A 21808-nucleotide genomic window follows, 5' to 3' on the forward strand; every position below is an offset into this window, starting at 1 on the left:
TATTACTATTGCAATGAATTTTTATGCCCCATTTATTATGCCCCATTAAGGGGCATTATGTTTTCTGGTCTGTTGGTCCGTTCGTTTGTCCGTTAGTCTGTTCATTTCTTTGTCTGTCCGTATGTCCCGCTTCAGGTTAAAAACTTTTGGTCAAGGTAGTTTTTTGATGAAGTTGAAGTGCAATCAACTTGAAACTTAGTACGGTTTATTCCCGGTTGTTCACTTTTTAAAATTTAAGAGTTCTGATTGTCCCACATGAAAAGTTCTGATTGTCCAACATTACTTTTTTTTATGTGAAATGTTCTTAAATAAACAGTAGACTTGGTGTTTGTTTTGATAAAATAACAAGAATTGAATATTACCTATTTAAAGTATTATTTTGGGATTATATCAATTTTATTAAGTATCCAGTACCATGTCGTGGGAGTACGACCAACAAAGAGAAGGAAATACACCGTACTTTATTTGGCCTTTTAATTTTTTTTGGATTCGAGCGTCACTGATGAGTCTTTTGTAGACGAAACGCGCATTTGGCGTATATACAAAATTTAGTTTTGTATCTTTGATGAGTTTATCCAACTCAACCAACGCTTCAGCAACTAAAAGATCAATTTCAAAATGGTGATGTTACTGTCTTTCAGTTTTACATTTGGACTAGATTTATTGCAATTTTATGGTATTTTGTGCTATGTATGGTTATACTTATGTATTATGTATTATGTATGCTTTTTTGTTGAACCTTCTACAATATGTGTGCTTAACATATATATTTATGTCACCCGATCGACAATGTCGGGTGACATATTGCTTTTCCTCTATTATTATTATTTTTCTTCCACCTAATTTTGTGCGGCAGTTTTCTCAGAGCCAAAGGAACCAATCTGAATGATGGTTCACTATAACAAGGAACCCTGACTTTCCAGTTGCAGTGCAACTTTGGAACTAAAAAATGCTTCAAAATTGATGAAACTTCATATGATTGTAAACTATCAAGTCTGCATGAGACTTTTGAAGTTGGAATTTCCAAAATGGCTACCGTTGCCATGGAAACTGGAAAAATGTTAAATATTTTTGAAATGCTCCAAACTTAATGAAACTTAATATTATTGTAAACTGGCATGTATAAATGAGACTTTTGACTTTCAAACTTTCAAAATGGCTGCCGTTGCCATGGAAACAGCAAAAATATCATGTTATTAAAATGATCTAAATGTACTAAAAATTTACAGAAAAATGTATAGCCATGCAAATATGTGCATTCACTGTTAAAAGTTTTTGAAATGGCTGCCGCTTAGTGGCAATGGGGGAAAGGGTGACATCCGCTATTGCTTACAATAGCAATTCTAGTATCAATTGTGTTCTAAATGCTTGATTGAAACCCTTTATCATACATTAATGAAGAAATGAGTAGTGCTTGATATCTGATATTGCATTACTTGACATTATATTCAATGTTTGATGATAGTTCATATTAATATGTGCAAAATAAAATATTTAATACTCAATTTATGTTCTTGTTTTTTTTCATATTTTACAAGAAAAATGATTAGTTACCTGTAATTACCTACTGCACAATATAAAAACAGATTAATCACAATAAAACAATTCCCGATTGTCCCACAAATAAACTTCCCAATTGTCCCACAAACATCTTCCCGATTGTCCCACAAAATTTCCCTACCTTTTTACTTCTAATTTCAAAAAGTGGGACAATCGGGAAGACACCCTTAGTACACATGTTCCCTATGATATGATCTTTCTAATTTTTATGCCAAATTAGAGTTTTTATCCCAATTTCACGTTCCACTGAACATAGAGAAAATGATAGTACTATGATCACATTCTTGTTTGTTTGTTTTTTTGGTTTAATCTAAGAACATTTTTTGGTTGGAAAGAATAATAAAAATCATTTACCTCTTGATGACGGCTTTGTTGCATATAGTGGAGCGGCGGAGAGGACAATTTTAGAAATTTAAATTTCCTGCAAGGTCAAAGGTCATCACTTAAAAGTTCTTATTTTCCTGTAGAGGAACTGCAGATTTTTTTTAAATGTATACCTACTCAATAAATAATGCAAGTAGTATACTACTGATTCAATAAAACTTGAATTGAAATAAAATCTACACTAGGCATGAATGGTCAGCAAAAGGTTGGTGACAACTGGGTCAAAGACAAAAACAGTGGTGTGAACTGGAATAATTGTCTGTTATTTTCTAAGTAGCTGTCAGTGGAAGTAGTCGGAACACATACTTTTTGATCTATGTAATTTTAAGCATCGGGTTGAAAAAAATAGCATCAGCATGAAAAGCATGGCAAATCATTGAGGTATCTGCCTCTTCATGGTAACAGCATGACAAATCATTAAGGTATCTGCCTCTTTATGGCAAATCATTGAGGTATCTGCCTCTTTATGGCAAATCATTAAGGTATTTGCCTCTTTATGGCAAATCATTGAGGTATCTGCCTCTTTATGGTAACATCATGGTAAATCATTAAGGTATTTGCCTCTTTATGGCAAATCATTGAGGTATCTGCCTTTTTATTGTAACAGCATGGTAAATCATTGAGGTATCTGCCTTTTTATTGTAACAGCATGGTAAATCCTTGAGGTATATGCCTCTTTATTGCAAATCATTGAGGTATCTGCCTCTTTATGGCAAATCATTGAGGTATCTGCCTTTTTATTGTAACAGCATGGTAAATCATTGAGGTATCTGCCTTTTTATTGTAACAGCATGGTAAATCATGGAGGTATCTGCCTTTTTATTGTAACAGCATGGTAAATCATTGAGGTATCTGCCTCTTTATTGCAAATCATTGAGGTATCTGCCTCTTAATGGCAAATCATTGAGGTATCTGCCTTTTTATTGTATCAGCATGGCAAATCATTGAGGTATCTGCCTTTTTATTGTAACAGCATGGCAAATCATTGAGGTATCTGCCTTTTTATTGTAACAGCATGGCAAATCATTGAGGTATCTGCCTTTTTATTGTAACAGCATGACAAATCATTGAGGTATCTGCCATTTTATTGTAACAGCATGGCAAATCATTGAGGTATCTGCCTTTTTATTGTAACAGCATGGCAAATCATTGAGGTATCTGCCTTTTTATTGTAACAGCATGGTAAATCATTGAGGTATCTGCCTCTTTATTGCAAATCATTGAGGCATCTGCCTCTTTATGGCAAATCATTGAGGTATCTGCCTTTTTATTGTAACAGCATGGCAAATCATTGAGGTATCTGCCTTTTTATTGTAACAGCATGGCAAATCATTGAGGTATCTACCTTTTTATTGTAACAGCATGGCAAATCATTGAGGTATCTGCCTTTTTATTGTAACAGCATGGCAAATCATTGAGGTTTCTGCCTTTTTATTGTAACAGCATGGTAAATCATTGAGGTATCTGCCTCTTTATGGCAAATCATTGAGGTATCTGTCTCTTCATGGTAACAAAGGGAAGACAACTTTTAAACATTTTTGATTTTCCTTGATTTTGATGTTATTTGCTGCTTAAAGGTATCACCAAAAGAATGACTTTGCAAATAAAATGTTATAATTAACATCATGTTGTTGTTTAGAAAAGAGCGCTTTGGCATCTTTAAAGTGCTTCTCAAGTTTAGTCCTGAGTTTAGAGTAATAGTAGTAGGTTTTACTAATGTAATTTGGTAAGAAAGACTTGATACATTATTAAAATTGATTAAAAAACTAGAGTCTTTTTGTCCCAAAAAAGTCTTTGTCTATAATTTTAAGTACTCTTTGTGTAATTTGGTATTTTTGTAAAGCATGTTGTCAAAGGTGAATGCAGCATGATAAACTGTGTTAGTGAGTCAATTCTCATGCTTTATTTGGCATATCACATCAACTTAGCTTGCTCTAACAGCAAAATCTTTTTCATTTGTACATGTTTATATCCTCAGAAGAATGATATTCTGTTCAATTTTTATATTACAGATGGATCAGTGACAATGAGTTACCCTTTTTCCCTCAACAGGTTCTGTCAGAACAAGAGTATCTAGCCATGAGAGAAATGTGAGTATCAGTAATTCTAAAAAGATGATAAGAAATGTCAACGTTGGTATTATTACCGATGGATTTTGACCAAAGCTTCGAAAACAAAATTGAGAGCAGTTGGTTTTATTTTAATCCAGTTTTTTGTTGTTGAGTCTGCAACTTCTGTTATAAAAAGCTGGACATATGGATAGTGATCCTGTGGCGGCTGCATAGCTAAACTTTCGAAAACTTAATATTTCAGAAGGTAGAAGACCTGGACCCTTCATACTTTGTATAAAGCTGCCTTATGTTATGAAATTTCCGCCTGTCATATGTCCATTGTCCTTGACCTCATGTTAATGGTTCAGTGACTACTTGAAAAAAAGTTAAGATTTAAAGAATTCTTAATTTCTCTCATATTACATTTGTATTATTAGTAATATGATAACTATATTTGGTATGTGCGTACCTTGCAAGGTCCTCATGCCCTTCAGACAATTTTTACTTGACCCCAACCTCATTTCATTGATCAGTGAACAAGGTTATATTTTCGTGGTTATTAAAGTCCATATCTTATCCATATATAAAGTGTATGGATCCTTATGAAATTTTACAAAATGGTTCAATACCACAAAAGGAAGGTTGAAATTGAATTTTAGGGTTATGGTACCAAAAGTTTAGGAATTAGGGGCCAACAAGGGGCCAAAAATAAACATTTTTGTAGTTTCAGGACAATAACTTGTGTGTAAGTGTAGTGATCTATCTAAAATTGTACTACAAGGTTCCATACCATAAAGGGAAGGCTAGGATTGAGTTTTGGGGTTATTTCGCAAAGAGTTTTTTCACCAATTTTTTTCACCAATTTTTAGGGGGATCATATTTTTTCTTCTTCCAAATTTTTGAAAAGTTTAAAGAAGAAATATTCAATTGCACATTATTGCGCAATATATTTTTATGATCTTTGAACACATTTATTTTGTGTCAGAAACTTATATTATGTCAAAAACAATCCTAATTCAGACAGTATAAAGCTCGAATATAGTGCCCCAACTGTATAGGATTCAACCTCTGTTGTCATATCAGGCTGCCCTCAGCCAAGCATTTTATTTTATATAGATTAGACTGTTGATTTTCATGTTTGAATAGTTTTACACTAGTAATTTTGGGGGCTTTAATTTATAGCTTTCTGTTGGTGTGAGCCAAGGCTCCTCGTTAAAAAACGTACTTTAACCTATAATGGTTTACTTTTACAAATTGTGACTTGGATTGAAAGTTGTCTCATTTGCGCTAATATCCCATCTTCTTGTATCTATATATTAGTTTGTGAATAAGTCAGTTTAAAAACTCTTCGATCATTGTTCATTGACTAACTTTTGCACAGTTCACAAGTTAAAAGTGGTGTTTCATCTAGTTTAAAAGGAACCACTTATGCTAAGTCAATGGTATTTGGTGTGCTTCATAAATAGATAATAAATAAGTTTTGTAAGCAATAACACTTCTCATATCCCTGGTGGTTAATTGACTCGTCACTGCAGCTTCCCTTTACTTATAAAATATATAAAACCACCCTGTAGTAGCGATAGCTATGATGGTGAATAAGTCTATTTGCTTATAGTTTTTTGAGCTGTGGCTTACTGTGCTAGGATCTAATCCCAGTTGTTACAGTTGTAATTTTTATTCCGACATCTGCATTTGTTCATACTTACAGATGTAAATTAGTGTGTAAAGAGCATCAGTACTGATTTTTGATATTGATGTGTATGATGTGTGTTCTTAGTTTATATTAAGAATTTGTAAAAAATGGATTTTCAACGATTATTGATATTGATAAAGATGTTTTTGTATGTTTTATGCATAATTTATATGATGTAGAAATATTATATATTCAATATTTTTTAGTTATGCAGATAACAACAGGATCATCAATGCTACAGAGTACACACAGGATGGTTTCCCTTTAACAATGCAGCATGCTTATACCAACAAAAAACTAGCATATAAATCATGGTATACCCTCAGAAATCTAAATAAACTGTGAGTAGCATTAAAGTCTCAAATTATACCATTTATTGCAATTAATACATATTCAAAATCATATCATTTGCAATTATTTCATTTTTTCATTGAATTTCCAGCTCACTATGAATACTGTAGTGTTTAACTTTTGTCTGGTTTCCCAAGATGAGCTCATTTACAAACTATACTGGTCACTAGTGCTAACAAGGTTCTAAAGAACCACTGAATGGAATGTAACTAAACATGGTATAAATGTTCCTTATGAGGTACTGACCAAGTGCTGTTACTTTGAAGCCCATCCATCATCCAAGATGGCCGCCAGCAGGGACTTAGTTTAACATAGGACACTAAGGGAAAATACATACAAATGTCTTCTTTTAGAGAACCACTGAAAGAAATAAAACCTAACATGGTATGAATGTTCCTTATGAGGAGTTGACCAAGTGTTGTTACTTTAAAGCAGATCCATCATCTAGGATTTTTTTGCATAATCACCACTAAATGGACAATGCATGTGTATTCGATCCACTTAACGATCATGCTCTACTTCTTACCTCCAATCGAGTGATGATGAGACTAAGAGTGCGGGTGCAATCTTATACATTCGAGGTATTGAAGGGGGAGGACTTAGTTTAACATAGGACCCTATTTGAAATACATATAACTGTCTTCAACTAGAGAACCACTGAATGAAATGAAACCAAACATGGCATGAATATTCCTTATGAGGTGCTCACAAAGGGGTGTTGCTAAACGGCGGAAACGGAAAACGGAACGGAAACAGAAAGAAATATGGACGGAATTTAAGGGGTGAAATGGAAAAAACTACGAAAATCTATAACACCACACAACAGTTATGTTGCCGGACAATATGGAGCTATAGATATAAAAGAAAATAACAACAGTTTTTGAAATACATAAGAGCTAAACAATTAAAAAAAACTTGGCAAGAGGCAAAGGCAGATCCAGGGTGGTAGGGGGCTGGGGGAGGACAGGCCCCCTCTCGTGGCAAACGTTTGTTTGATTATATAGGGAATCACTTAAGCGTGACTAGAGAGCCCCCCCCCCTTTTTGTCAGTTAGCCGGTCCCCCTTACGAAAAGTTCTGGATCCGCCACTGAGAGGCTATAAAGAGCACGTGCCATTCATATAGGTCTATTATGTGCATCATAAACAATGGGAACTCTCCACAATTATAGACTTGAAAAGTGAATAAGAAAAATCTCTCTAACTTGTATAGTTTTTACCCCAAATACAAGGGAGGATAAAAAAAAATATCGTCATTTAAGGGGAATTGTTACTTTAAAAAGTCTACTAACCACAACGGAAATTTGACTTGTTTGTAGATCATGTCTTGCTGATAGTTTTTTTTTAAAAGTTTCTAGCTTTTGCTTAAAGTTTTCAGGTCAATTAGCAAAGTCACAAAAGGTTGGGAAAATCATTTAGAACGAAAACTCTAAATTAAATAACGAGTCGACTAACGATTTCGCCGGACAATTTAACCTCCTTGTAGATCTTATCTTGCTGGTAATTTTTGCTATGAAAAGTTTCTAGATATCTATTTATTATATATTTCAATACAAGGCAGACATCGTAATTGGTTAAATTCGTCATATCAGGGCGATAAGATAACATTATGATTATGATTATGATTCATATCGGTTTTCAATATACAGCACTTGCATTTTATACAGTCCTATGTTTTAATTTTAGCCATGTCGACCATCTTGGCTGGCAGACAGGGTTATGCAGCGCACTTTTAAACTCGATATACCAATGATAACTGTTGCCAAGTTTAACCAAAACTGTCAAACGTCTTCATAAACTACATGTGTTCGGTAACATTTGGCCCAGTAGTTTCAGAGAAGATTTTTGAAAAAGTTAACAAAGACGAAAACGGATGACGGACGCCAAGTGACGATAAAAGCTCACTTGGCATGGTCAGGTCAGATACAAAAGGACCCTCAAAGTATACCACCACCACTGAAGACCGAAACAGATCTACCAGAAGCAAACATTGCATAAACAAATCACTATAAATGTTACAGCTAAGAAGACATCAATTAAATATGTACCACTACAAGGCAGCACTCGCACCCGCAAAGTGGAAAGGGATTAATATAAGTTGCAAATTAAACTTGTTTCCCAATCCACTATAAATAAATATGTTTAAACTAAAACTAAATATGTACCACTAAATAAACCGTTATATCCAAAAGGGAAAGAAATTCAGTCTTAGATGCATGATTGTTTTTGTATTACATGTAGTTGTTAGTAGCTTTGAACTAGCTGGCAGCTACAGCGAGTATTCTCAGATCTAAACTTAGTGTCTTTTTTTGTTGTTGGGATATACACGAACCCTGTCACGTCTACTCTTGTAGTATTTGTGTTTGTATCCATCTGATGAGCCTTTTTCAACTGATTTTTATAGTTCGTTCTGATGTTGTACTGTTACACCACTGTCCCAGGTTTGGGGAGGGTTGGTATCCCTCTAACATGTTTACCCCCGCCACATTCTGTATATATGTGCCTGTTCCAAGTCAGGAGCATGTAATTCAGTCGTTTTCGTTTGTTAAGTGTAACATAATTGTTTTTCGTTTATTTTTTTGCAAATAAATTAGGCCGTTGGTTTTCTCGTTTGAATTGTTTTACATTGTCATTTCGGGGCCTTTTATAGCTGACTATGCTTATTGTTGAAGGCCGTACGGTGACTTATATAGTTGTTAATTGCATGATCTTATATTTCAAAAACAAAGTCTCATCATCCCCAGCTAACTACTTCAATAATTTATGCTTTAAAATCTTTCATTTTAAATGTATTTCCGTCTGTTTCTATCTCTTGTGAACATGTGTTACACTATATAAAGCATGCCTATGTAGATAAAATAACTAAGCAAAAACGATTTTGATTCTCGCTGTTTCCGTTTCCATTCCATATTCCGTTCCGTTTTCCGTTTCCGCCGTTTAGCAACACTCGCTCACAAATTGTTGTTACTTTAAAGCCAATTCATCATCCAAGATGGCTGCCAGCAGGGACTTAGTTTGACATAGGACCTTTAGGGAAATACATACAAATGTCTTCTTTTAGAGAACCACTGAATGAAATGAAACCAAACATGACATAAATGTTCCCTTTGAGGTGCTGATGGTGTGTTGCTTCTTTATTACTGATTTACTGTTCAAGATGGCCACCAGGATGTTTTTATTAAATTACAGGGCCAATATTAAACCAAATTAGCCCTCTGTATCATTACTTGGGTATCTGTCTTGATTCTTATCTATTATATTTTACATGATTTCTAAAACCAAACTGTCATGGTCATGGTTTATTTGACAATAATAAGTTTTTCATGATTAGGTCTATTTCAAGATTCTTTAAGTTATAGGTCATCTATATTGGGTATCAGTCTGACAACATTGGTTTTATCATGAGTATGAATATGTTATTGATAGTAATTTATTTACAGATATTTAGGAGGAAATCTAATACCAGCAATAGACCCACTAGAATTCTGCAATTTGACTGTTCTGACTGTCTTCAGTTTACGCAACAACTTGTTAGATGATGATGTTGTCCCTGATAATGCATTTGACTGCCTTACAAGTCTAGTTCAGTTGTAAGTAGTCTCACGCTGTTGTAGGTTATTATTTCTGAATGTCCATTCGTTATGTTCATGAGCATTTTTGTATTTTATAATATGCATTGCATTTTACATTTTTGTTTTAGGCAAGCTGCTTGGCAATATACCCTGTTACTCTTTGAAATCAAGGCGTTCACATCATAAGCTGATAAAAAAACCCAGGGTATACATGTACATTGCAATTATCATCCTATTCCTTCCCACATTCTGGTAACCGATACATGTATTTTAATCTGGATTTTTTTTTAAACTGGTCTGATACAATTTGTATATATATTTTTTTTAAATCTCAATAATAAATGTACGCAATAATTTCTGAATAAGTGATACGGGAAACCTGTCGTCTGTCCGTCTTCAACATGTCAGAAAATAACTCAAAAACGCTTTAATCAATTTTCATGAAGACTAGATGAATTGTTTATATCTATTGACATGAACTCCCTTTTTGATTTTATATGAATATAGATTTTACTTTTTCTAGTTATTGGGTTTAATTCATTTAAAAAAAAAGGATTTTTTTTAGTGTTTCAGACAAGTACTCAAAAATTCTTTGTGGCAGGTTTTGTGAAGGTTTGTTGAATGGTTTATGTCTATTGACTTAAGGTCCTTTTCGATTTTAAAAAATTTTTCGTTTTTAAGTTTCTGAGTTATGATGTTTTATGTAATATCATTAAAAAAGAGGAATTTCCCGGCTATCGTGCAAATAACTCAATATTATTATCTATTAACAAAAACTCCCAATTTTAATAAATTTAGGTTTTACATATCCAAGTTAAGGGATTTTATTCATAAAAAAGCGGCAATTTACCAGTTTAAGGACAATAACTCAAGAGTGCTTTGAGCAGTTTTCATAAAACTTGTTGATTGTTATAACCTCCATTTATTTATTTTGTTCTATAAATTTCTGAATTGGCATTGAGGAGTTATGGAACTTTATTCTTTGATAGAGCAACTGGTGTATCATGGTGCAGCACTTTGTATTCTTTCTGTCACGCTTATGTTGAAATCTGATACAAAGATAACTATTCTTAAAGCCTTTCAGTTGGACACCTATGCTTTTTTTACAGAGATATTGCTTACAATTTCTTCAAGTATGTTCCTAAAGCAGCAAAGACCATAGCATTGCAAGATTTTAGGATATTAAACATGGCAGGGAATAAACTAACAGCCATTCCAGCAGGCACATTCCAAACTGTTAACTTCACTGATCTGTAAGTCCAGTCCTGTGACAGATTATAGCTATTTCTAAAGGATTATTTCAAACAATTACCTTCAAATACATAAAAAACAGAAGTTATTTCACAGATAATTGTAAATATCATGATCAATAAGAAAATGAGGTAAGTGAAAATAAATACAGGTAAAAGTGCATTGTTTTCAGATCTCAGTACAAATAAAAAAGTAAACAGGCATCTGATTATGTTTATAATATATTTTAACTATCTAAATACACAAAAATATCGCAAAAGAAAATTGATAATGGAACAAAATCAGATGATTCATAACACAACAATATATAGGAACGGAATCAATTTCAACAGCAGGATAGTATTTACCATTAAAATATTTTCTGTCATCTTAATTTTTTCCATTTAGTCATCCTTTTATATAAAGTATTTTAAAAATTGTAATTAAGTAAGTCCAATCTTCCTATAGAATCACATGAGTGAATAGATGATCACATGATGCAAATCAGAACGAGGTTGATCCTTTGTTATGCAAAGTTAGACTTTTTATTCAGGGGACCAGTGAAAGATATTTCATTAAAAAACTTAACCTTTAAATAGACCATGTTATTAGCTTTGACGACTGGTCAATGAATGCAGAGTATTTTCTTAATAGATATTAGAAATTTGGAACTTGATACATGCTCAGTTGAAATAAGATGTGGAGACTTGCTTAAGCAAACTAGACCTGGATATCAGTTACCAGAGATATTTATAGAATCATTTAAGCCTGATTTTTGGATTTGTGTGGTTCATACATTACATGAATATTTAGAACGCACAAATAAGTTAAGATTTAATAATACTCAATTGTTTCCAAAAACCGTATAAACCTGTTAAAAAGGGTACCATTGCTAAGTGGATTAAACGAGTTTTAATTTTGCTGGTATAGATATGATATGACAATCTTTACACCTCATAGTACGTAGAGGAGCTGCTACTTCCTATGTTAGTGGACGAATTCCAATATCTACGATTCTTCGCACAGCTGCATGGAGGAAAAATAGTGTGTTTAGAAAATTTTATCAAAGAACTATAATACTTAAATGACAGCTCCTTCAGTAAAGAAATCTTATTGGCGAAGGGGAAATAAGATAGTTTTTTGTATATATAGATGTATATAAATACCAAAATTTAGAATAAGTAGTGTTTTCAAGTAGTGAAAGTATGTAGTGTTTATAGTATAACTGTTGCTACTTAACAAAGATTTTGACTGAACTCTAAAGACTCATGGATTCTATAGGTAGATTGGACTTACTAAATTAACAAATTAAACAAAACTTACCTAAGTTGTAGTTTGATGTTAATTTTGTAAGGTCCAATATACCAGAAACACATGCCCGCCCGCGTTGTGATTTGTGCCCACCCTTATTATGGAATTTTCAGTTCCTGACTTTTCCCACTCTGAAGTCTGATTTACATCATGTGATCATCTGTTCACTCATGTGATTCTGGTAGATTGGACCTTACCAAATTAACATCAAACTACAACTTAGGTAAGTTTTGTTTAATTTGTTAAATGAAGGAACAATTTCATTATGAAATTGATTCTGAAATATAAAATCTGTAAAATGAAAATTCTAATGCAATTTTTATGTAACAATTTTTTTTGGCTAAAAGTAACGGTCAAATCCACAGTTGACCAGACGTAACTAAGGAGGGACCCGCCATTTTGAAAGGATTGGATCAACAAATGTTCGTTTACTACAATATTATCGAAAATAAAACAACACATACCTCGAATTTACCATTTTAATGTGATTTTATCCGAATTTGAATCGTAGAGGTAACGTAACAACCTCCAGTTTGTAAGTTTTCATTTGTATGACGTCACGTTTAGCTACAACGTCTTTGCGCCAAAAGCATTCATGAAGATTCGCAGATTTTTTTTGTATGTCAAATTTATACATTCTTCAAGCTCTAACGTTTTATATCTTTTTGTAATGCATTAGAACCGTCAATTTTGATTTGACAGTCGCAAATGTCCGTTTTACTATCTCCGCAAGGCGTCGCCAGTAAAACTGTAATCGCGGCAGTCAAAGCGACAATTGACGGTGGCAACTCTTCAACTACAGAACGTTATTTCTTAATTGTTCAATGTAAATTACCTCCCTTTGATTGATAAATTATGCAAATATGGTCTACCTTGGTGACACATTTATCATTATGGTCAGTTATATATACTGTGAGTACTTTGCATAGTAGACAATAGGATTGTATTTCACAAACTTCTGCAAAATATGGAACGGAAAAGATATACTGTTAAATACTATCCGTATAAGATGGATAGAATGTCACTCATCTGGAAAAATTCTACCCGTGATATACCATGTCATGAAAAAAATTACTGTAAAAAGTTCTCTGCGAGATAAAATATCACAGAGGAAGAAATAAACCGTTACAAATACACACATTTAATATATCGTAGACAGACATTTATCACACAAACATATACATACAGAGCTATAGTATAGTATAGTGTTAGCATATAAGCAGTAGCATTATTATGAAGCACTATAACATTTTACATTCAACATTAGAACTAAAAATTAAAGCAGGAACATAATAATTTAGGTAATGAACATATTAGGCATAACAACCATTGCAGTAGAAATTTAACTACCATTCCCAGCATTAATCAAATTTCTTGTATGAATGTTGTATGTGTTCTAAAATGATTTGGTTACCGGTACTCATTCCATAATTTATCAACAGTATATCTAAATGAATTTAAGTTCATACTAAAAGTATAGCTGCTAAATTATATTATTCAATTATTTTTTTTTTCATATTCTAATGAAGTCATGTTAGCATTAGAGACTTTCCACCTGAATAATTAAATGTAGCCATTGTTCTTAGATGAAATTTGATAAGATAAATGAGTGATACTTTGAATGTTAGTTTTACAAGTTTGAATAAATATTTACCAAGTTTTTTTTATGCCCCACTTGCGATAGATTAGGGCATTATGTTTTCTAGTCTGTGGGTCCATTTGTCTATTTGTCCGTCCGTTCCTTTGTTTGTTCGTCTGTCCCACTTAAGGTTAAAGGTTTTGGTCAAGGTTGTTTTTAATGAAATAGAAGTCCTATCAACTTAAAACTTAGTACACATATTCCCTATGATATGATCTTTCTAATCTTAATGCCAAATTAGAGTTTTTACCCAAATTTCACAGTCCATTGAACATAAAAAATGATAGTGTGAGTGGGGCATCCGTGTTCTATTGACAAATTCTTGTTTTATATATATATATATATAGTTAGGTATTGTGAGGCTTTCTTTCGAATGTTTGATATATATAGGAAAATTTAAATTTAGTTCAAAATCTATATAGTTACCTTATAGAGGTCAGCATACCAGGCAAAGTTAGTGAAATTATAGTCCTTGTGTTCCTGATTTTGCTCTGCAGAAGCCTCAAGGAGAAGTTTATGTTGCCCTCGGTTTTCCTTATAATTTCACAATGGTACCGTATGATTTTTTAAATTTTTCGATCCGAATGCACATTAATCACATATTTAACGAAATATTAAAACATGTTACGTAACATGGAATTATGGCTAAAATCATGATTCACATATTCAACGAAACTTTAAAACATGTTACGTAACATTGAATCATTGTTAACATCATGACACATTAAATGCATAGAAGTTGTGTCAATTTGTTTTCACCTTTCAACTCTCCACTCAGACAGTAAAACTTTGATATATTAAGTGTGAGGCTTGCCGACCTTTATGAATAATTAAGATTTAAGTGTTGATTGTGGAGAAATATCTTAATACACAAGCTATAGTGGTGGAATCTGTTTCTCTGATGTTTTTCATTCTTTCAATCCTATGTAAAGATTTGCTGAATGTTGTGATTTTTATATGTGATGTCATCAGGCATTGTTGCCTTTTTATCTCACCTGGCCCGAAGGGCCAAGTGAGTTTTTCTCATCACTTTGCGTTCGTCGTCCGTCGTCCCTCGTCGTCGTTGTCGTCGTCTGTCGTTAACTTTTACAAAAATCTTCTCTGAAACTACTGGGCCAAATTAAACCAAACTTGGGCCAACTAACTAAGATGGCCGCCATGGCTAAAAATAAAACATTGGGTAAAATGCAGTTTTGGGCTTATAACCCAAAAACAAAAGCTGTTAGAGCAAATCTGAAGGGGTTAAATTATTTATCAGGTCAAGATCAATCTGCCCTGACATTTTCAGATGGATTGGACAACCGGTTGTTGGGTTGCTCCCCTGAATTGGTAATTTTAAAGGAAATGTTTCCATTTTCTGTTATTATTTTGAACATTTTTATAGATAGAGATAAACTGTAAACAGCAATAATGTACAGCAAAGTAAAACCAAAAAATAATTCAACATGACCAAAATGGTCAATTGACCCCCTAAGGAGTTATTGTCCTTTATAGTCAATTTTTAACATAAAATTTGTAAATTTTTACTAACATTTTCCGCTGAAACTACTGGGCCAAGTTCATTATAAATAGAGATAATTGTAAGCAGCAAGAATGTTCAGTAAAGTAAGATGTACAAACACATCACCATCACCAAAACACAATTTTGTCAGAAATCCATCTGCTTCCTTTGTTTAATATTCACATAGACCAAGGTGAGCGACACAGGCTCTTTGGAGCCTCTACACTATTGACGTCACAAATTGACAATTGAAAAATTCAGAAGAAACCAAGAAAATTTGAGGTCATAATTAAATTTCGACCAATCATTTGCTGAGAACAGATATTTCAACAATAAGGAGAAATCTTTCTCATACCGATCAAGAAATGTGAAATATGATTACCAACTCTGTTATGGGACAAACTTGTAGCTGTTTTCAAACTGTTTACTTTACAGATCTGCTATTATTACAAATAAAATTGAGAATGGAAATGGGGAATGGGCACACTGTAACAGACAAATTTACAACTATTCTGGTTCTAAACTTTACAGTGTAAATAATCTTAACATTGTTGTCATTTTGGTGTGTGAGACTATTGTAAGATATTGCCTTTATCGGTATCGGATAGATGTGCGTTTGTGTGTAAATGAAATAAACAATTTATTAAATTTTTTTGTTTCATAAGTTATTTTTTTTTAATAAATATTTGTTCTTTCTTTTTTATTTCACAGTAATCTAAATAATAACAAGATTTTGGTGATAGAAAATACTGCATTTCCTTCAACACTAGTAGAACTGTAAGTGTAACTTATTTTTATTGTATTAACTGTTTATAAATATTGTGGTGGCCTATTTCTGCCATCGAGTAATCTGAGTTGACATAACTTATCTCAATTTAAGTCAACATAAATCAGGTATTTTGAAGACTTATCAGGATTTTTTTCATAATTTATCTAGATAATTGGTCAAGATAGTTATACAATTATACAGTTATCGTGATCATTTTATGCCAATGCCATTTAGTGGCACCGACAAAAAGAATAGTCCTGATAAAAGTTTAATATATTTAAACAAACAGAACGACTATGATGCTAATTTTTCTGAAAAACTAATTATATAAATATATTATATCAACAATTCACAATATTTTATCTTATTACTCAAAATAACTATAGCAATACGTTCATTTATTAAGAGAGTGCCATCGTATGTCAACAGCAAATTTCTAATACCCCGTTCACACTTTGCCCATTAAAACCGGGTTCGACACGACTTAGTTAATCCAGAATAAATTTTGGTAGTGTGAACGCTTCAACCTGGATTAAAATTACCCTTCATTTTAGGTGGAGGTAATGTGAGGTTGTTGCTATAGTGACATATACCATTGTGCTTAAAAAGGTCTTAAATTAAAACGTAATTATTGCGTGACGTCACATATCAAATTATGTCATCTTTTAACATACTTGTCACAGACTCTCAGCTACCGTATTTACTGGGTCAAGCATTGTAATCATATTAAATTATTGGCAGCGAGAGGTTTATTAAAGATACACATTGTCCTGTCATAAAAAATGTTGTAAACTGGAAAAATCTTACAAAAAGTCACTTGATTCTTATTTGAATAAATGTCTGAATATTGTTGATATTTGCATATCACATTTCATAAAATCATTTAGAAATAAATAAAAGAATAAGTAATATGCTCATTTCAAGGAATGAAAACAAAGTTCAAGTACTGGCAAAGGATTTTGTGTTGTACTAGTCGACAAAGCAGCCAACAATGCCGGTAGTGGTGGTATGACATAAATATTTAAAATAACAGTTATAAGGACTTTCTTTTTCTAACCACTTCAGATATTGAAATGATGTTTGGTAGATGAGTTGTCCATGATCAAATTCAAATTGCGTTCTGCTCCACTGATTTTTGCCGGTATTACAAACTTTATATTTTGAAAATAACAGTTCTGAAGAATATTTTTCAGGATATTGGGCTGATTTTGGTATATGAGTTCTCCATAATGAGTTACAGATCAATTTTACGCTTTGTTTAACACTGCTGATTGAAGCCAGTATTAAAGGAGTATGACTGAAAATTTCTTGAAAATAACAATTATACAGTCTTTTTTCATATTCGCTTCAGATTTTGGACTGATTTTTGGTTTGTGAGTTGTCCATGATGAGTTATAGATCAAGGTTATGTTTTGTTCCACTCCGCACAGGTTCTTGACTTAGAACAAGTGCATAAGACATGTAGCGGGTTTAAGCATTTTAACGGGCCCACAAACCTTCACTCTAAACGGAGACAGCAGTGAAAAATTACAATATGAAAGATTCGCTATAAAAAATTAAATGAAAAAGGCTTAAGGTAAGGTTTGCGTACACAGGGAGATAACTCGAATTCAAATAATTGAAAAAAGGAGGGACCCGCCATTTTGAATTGCTTTGATTAACCAATGTTCGATAACTACAATATTATCGAGAATAAAATAACACCTACCTCAAAATCGCCGTTTTGATGTAATTTTATCAACATTTGAATCGTACAAGTAACGTTATGACCTTCAGTTTGTTAGTTATCATTTATATGACGTCACGTTTAGCCATAACGTCTTTGTGCAAGAAGCATTCATGAATTTTCGCGGAATTTTATTTTATTTCATTTTTGTACATTTTGATGCCCCCGCCGTAGTAAAGGGGGTATTAAGTTTTATCCTTGTCTGTTTGAACGTCCATCCGAACGTACGTACCATAGTGTACGTCTGTTTTTATAAAATTGGTTTCCGTTCTCTAACTTTAGTTAGCATCAACAAACTGATATAAAACTTATGCACAATGCATTTTACCACAAAAACACAGAATTTTGATGTCGTCACTTTTACAGTTCTAGATTTATGAGGGGTCGGACAGGGGATACATTTCTCCTTTCTCCCGTCCCCTTTCTCTTGTCTCCCGACGTAAAACCTTTAAAAAAAAATGTATGGGAAGCTCATTTCAATAGAAATCGATCTCCTTTCACAAGATAGAAGTGATGTTTATTCTGCTCCAAGAACGCTGTCTCTTTTATTGAATTTGTAAGTCTGATGCACGCCGTTTCCGATTTTTATAAAGTATAAATACAATTTATAGAAACGCAGGATTGAGTGAAAAACGTTACATTTTTGTGACACTTTTAGTCAATTTCATTTAAAATGGTTGGAACTTACATAATGCGCCATGTGTTTTTTTTTTACAGAGGATGCATATATATATTCGCAGATATTTTTATTGCATAATTTTTACAAATGACAGAATGTTGAACTTGGTCTTTTCAAATGTACAGTTAGCAGATTTGTCCCAAAATACGCACACAACCCACACGTTTACATCATTCGAAATATGTGTTATTTTATCAATCACTTTTACAACTGACGGAATGTTTCTTATAGTTTTTTTTTATGGATGCATTAGACACAACTATTATATTGTGTCGTCCTGAACATGCCTGATCTATTTGCCACCGGACATTTTACAACCTCTTATCAAACCAACGTCTATGTATATCAGTCAAATTTGAATCAATTTTATCTAAAAACAAGGATGGTGACATGTGTCTTTACACATGCACGTTTGCACTATAAAATCTGGGAAATTGTTAGTTTTTAGTCTTTCACTGTATATATGAGATTATAATGAAGTAGGGACGACGCTCGGCCTGAGTATTTTTTTTTAGGTCGTTTTTGAATTTTTCGTTTCTGTTCTCTACCTTTAGTTGCTTCGACCAAATGTTATAAAATGTAAACGTAATGCTTTATAATGTTTTATGTTTATAAAAAAGGGGGCATCATCAGTGTCCCATGGACACATTCCCCATTTATTCCAAGCTCTAACGTTTTATTTTACATTACTGTGGTTGAAGAGTTTTTATTTTACATTACTGTGGTTGAAGAGTAGCCACAATCAATTTTGATTTGACGGTTGCAAATTTCCGTTTTACTGGCTCCCCTACGCGTCGACGGTAAAACGGCATTTGCGAACATCAAATCACAAATTGACGGTGGGGACTCCTCAACTACAGTGCCGTTACTCCTGGGAACTTCATTGAAGTGATTTTAATTTATTGAAAGTATGTGGAAAATTTTCATATTACGGGTCTTCATAATTACATTTCTTATTTTAAATATGAACAATACATATACGACTGTCATTTGTATTCCCAGGCCATTGTCTGTTTTGTCTTTTATCATGTATAGGAGCATGTAGTTTGTTTGTTTGGTCAAAGACCCCACATCTGAACATCATGTGTAACAATTGGACAAATCATACCAGTAATCTATGTTTCTCCTGCAATGCTTTCCATGCTAAGTCATACATATTTGATCATATTTAAATAACATTTGTAGATGTCTAGATTTAAATGAATGGAATAAACATGGCTTCTGTAAATGATTTTACTAGTCAAAACTGATGTCTTTTCATCCATTTGCTGCATACAAACAATTTACCAAACATGGGGCAATGAAGCAATTTTAATTACTTTTAATGGCAATTTGAATGCTTTCCTAGATTCAAAATATTACAGTTTGAAGCACTGAACAAATATAAGTGTTTCCTTCAAAACCAGTGTCTTGTACATTTTCTACATGTATTAATACACAAGTATGACCAAAGCTAAACACCTCCCCTTCCAACTGATAGGTGGGCATAAAAGTTAAGGGACAACATCAAAAGTTTAATGCAGGATAAAAAAAAAAACTTAATTCACATAGTTTGTTCGCTGACCTTTCCCCCTCTAAACTTAATTTGGGAAAAATTGATTGACCAATATGGATATATGTAAAATCCATGTCAAATTAAAAAAAACTTGCAGCAACTTTTATCCCCCACCCCTAAACTATTTGAATTAAGTTTTTTTTATCCTACATTGATCTTTTGATGTCATCCCTAAAATAATCACTGTTTTCTCTCATTGATTATGGTCAATCTCAAAAAGTTACAAGACAAAAAGATTCTTTGTTAAAAGATGCTTTAAAGATGACTTTCTTCTTTGCAGATCAATAAACAAAAAATATTTTTTTGTTTTACAGAAATGACAAGATGAACGCATAACGCCCATTACCGTAAAAACGAGTTCGGGGACATACCAATTTTATTAGCTCATTATAATGCAAATAGTTAAATCCTTAAGTTCAAAGTTTTCTATAAAAACGGTGGACCCGGAAAAGGGATATTTTTGACTTTTTGTTGCCATGGCAACGGGTTTTTTTAACCCAAAAAATTAAAAAATCTTGTTTTTAGGAACTTTTTATGATTTTTTTAATTAAAATTTATTATTAATGAATGGATCTCAATTTTCTATACATGTTTTATTCAGTTTTATTTTATTATAGTCACTCGCATACATTATTATTTCAGAAGAATTCAAATACAATTTTACCTAAAAATCGTCAAAAATCGGAATTTTGAGCTTTTCACTTGACAAAACGGGACGGGCGATGTTCGATTTTTTTTCAATAAATGATTGGGTACTCCTCCTTGAACAAAATGATGTATCATATTGGTATAATATCACTAAGAAAAAAATCCAGGTTTCATGCAAACCTTACCTTAACTCATCGAAAAGACACCATAAAACAAAAATAAGTTAATATATGCACTAAACTAATAAGTTTGATTCAAGACACAATATCAATACAAGATTAAAACACAGGTGCTATATATCATAAAGTTATAGGTATTAATAAACAAAGACGCAGCATGAGTATCAATAAGACAACTCTTATTTATTTTTGTCAATAACAGTAAAAGACTTTGAAAGAAGAAAAAAAATCGGTTATTGATTTGGGTATGTCAACAGCGGGTGGACAGGCACCTGCCAAACAGTGTCCGTTCATTAACATGATATATCTTTGAAGAAATCTTTTGAATTTAGATATGTTGTTTCCTGTGACTAAATGAAGGTAAAGTTTAATTAAGCTTTTCTCTTTGTTCAGTTATCAATATAACTTCAATAAAGTTGTTGACATTGATAGATAAGTTGCAGATCTATATTAGTTTGTGCCAAATGAAAGAAAAAATATTGGGAACTATTAATTATATTTGTTTATGATTTGAAAATAGATACATCATTATGATCATATCTAATTTTAGAGAACTATTTTTTAGTTATTAAATCATATCTAATTTAAGATGTTTACATTACTGATTCATGGAAATAAATTTGAGTTATTTCTCTTTGGAAAGAAATTGTTTAATTTATAAGTATTTTATCTAACATTGAATTCTTGATGTTCTTTGATATGCTAATTATATGCTAATTATAACAATGTACTTACATTTTGGATATTGGACATAATTTGGATATAATAGGTAAATGTCCAATTTCAAATACTTCAGTTCATTGATCACATTCATTTTATTTTGTTTCACAAACCTATACTGTATCAAATAGTGAATCACTATCCAAATTCAAAGCTGTTTTAAGCTGAAATGTTTGTCCATACTTGCTCAACTGTTCCGGGTTCAATTTCTGCAGGAAAACCGGTTTGCTGTCACTGTGACA

At 32.6% G+C, this 21808-nt stretch overlaps 1 protein-coding gene across 1 annotated transcript in view; it reads left to right on the plus strand.

The window, feature by feature from the left end:
* LOC139503686 (uncharacterized) overlaps positions 1-21808 on the plus strand; it is a 388876-nt gene that overhangs the window by 100118 nt on the left and 266950 nt on the right. The window contains exons 14-18 of the mRNA XM_071293512.1: positions 3957-4034; positions 5895-6029; positions 9478-9627; positions 10719-10862; positions 16002-16067. Coding sequence (XP_071149613.1) covers positions 3957-4034; positions 5895-6029; positions 9478-9627; positions 10719-10862; positions 16002-16067 — 573 coding nt within the window. The remainder of the gene's footprint in view (positions 1-3956; positions 4035-5894; positions 6030-9477; positions 9628-10718; positions 10863-16001; positions 16068-21808) is intronic.

This window comes from Mytilus edulis, chromosome 14 (genome assembly GCF_963676685.1).
Source record: "Mytilus edulis chromosome 14, xbMytEdul2.2, whole genome shotgun sequence".
NCBI lineage: Eukaryota > Metazoa > Mollusca > Bivalvia > Mytilida > Mytilidae > Mytilus > Mytilus edulis.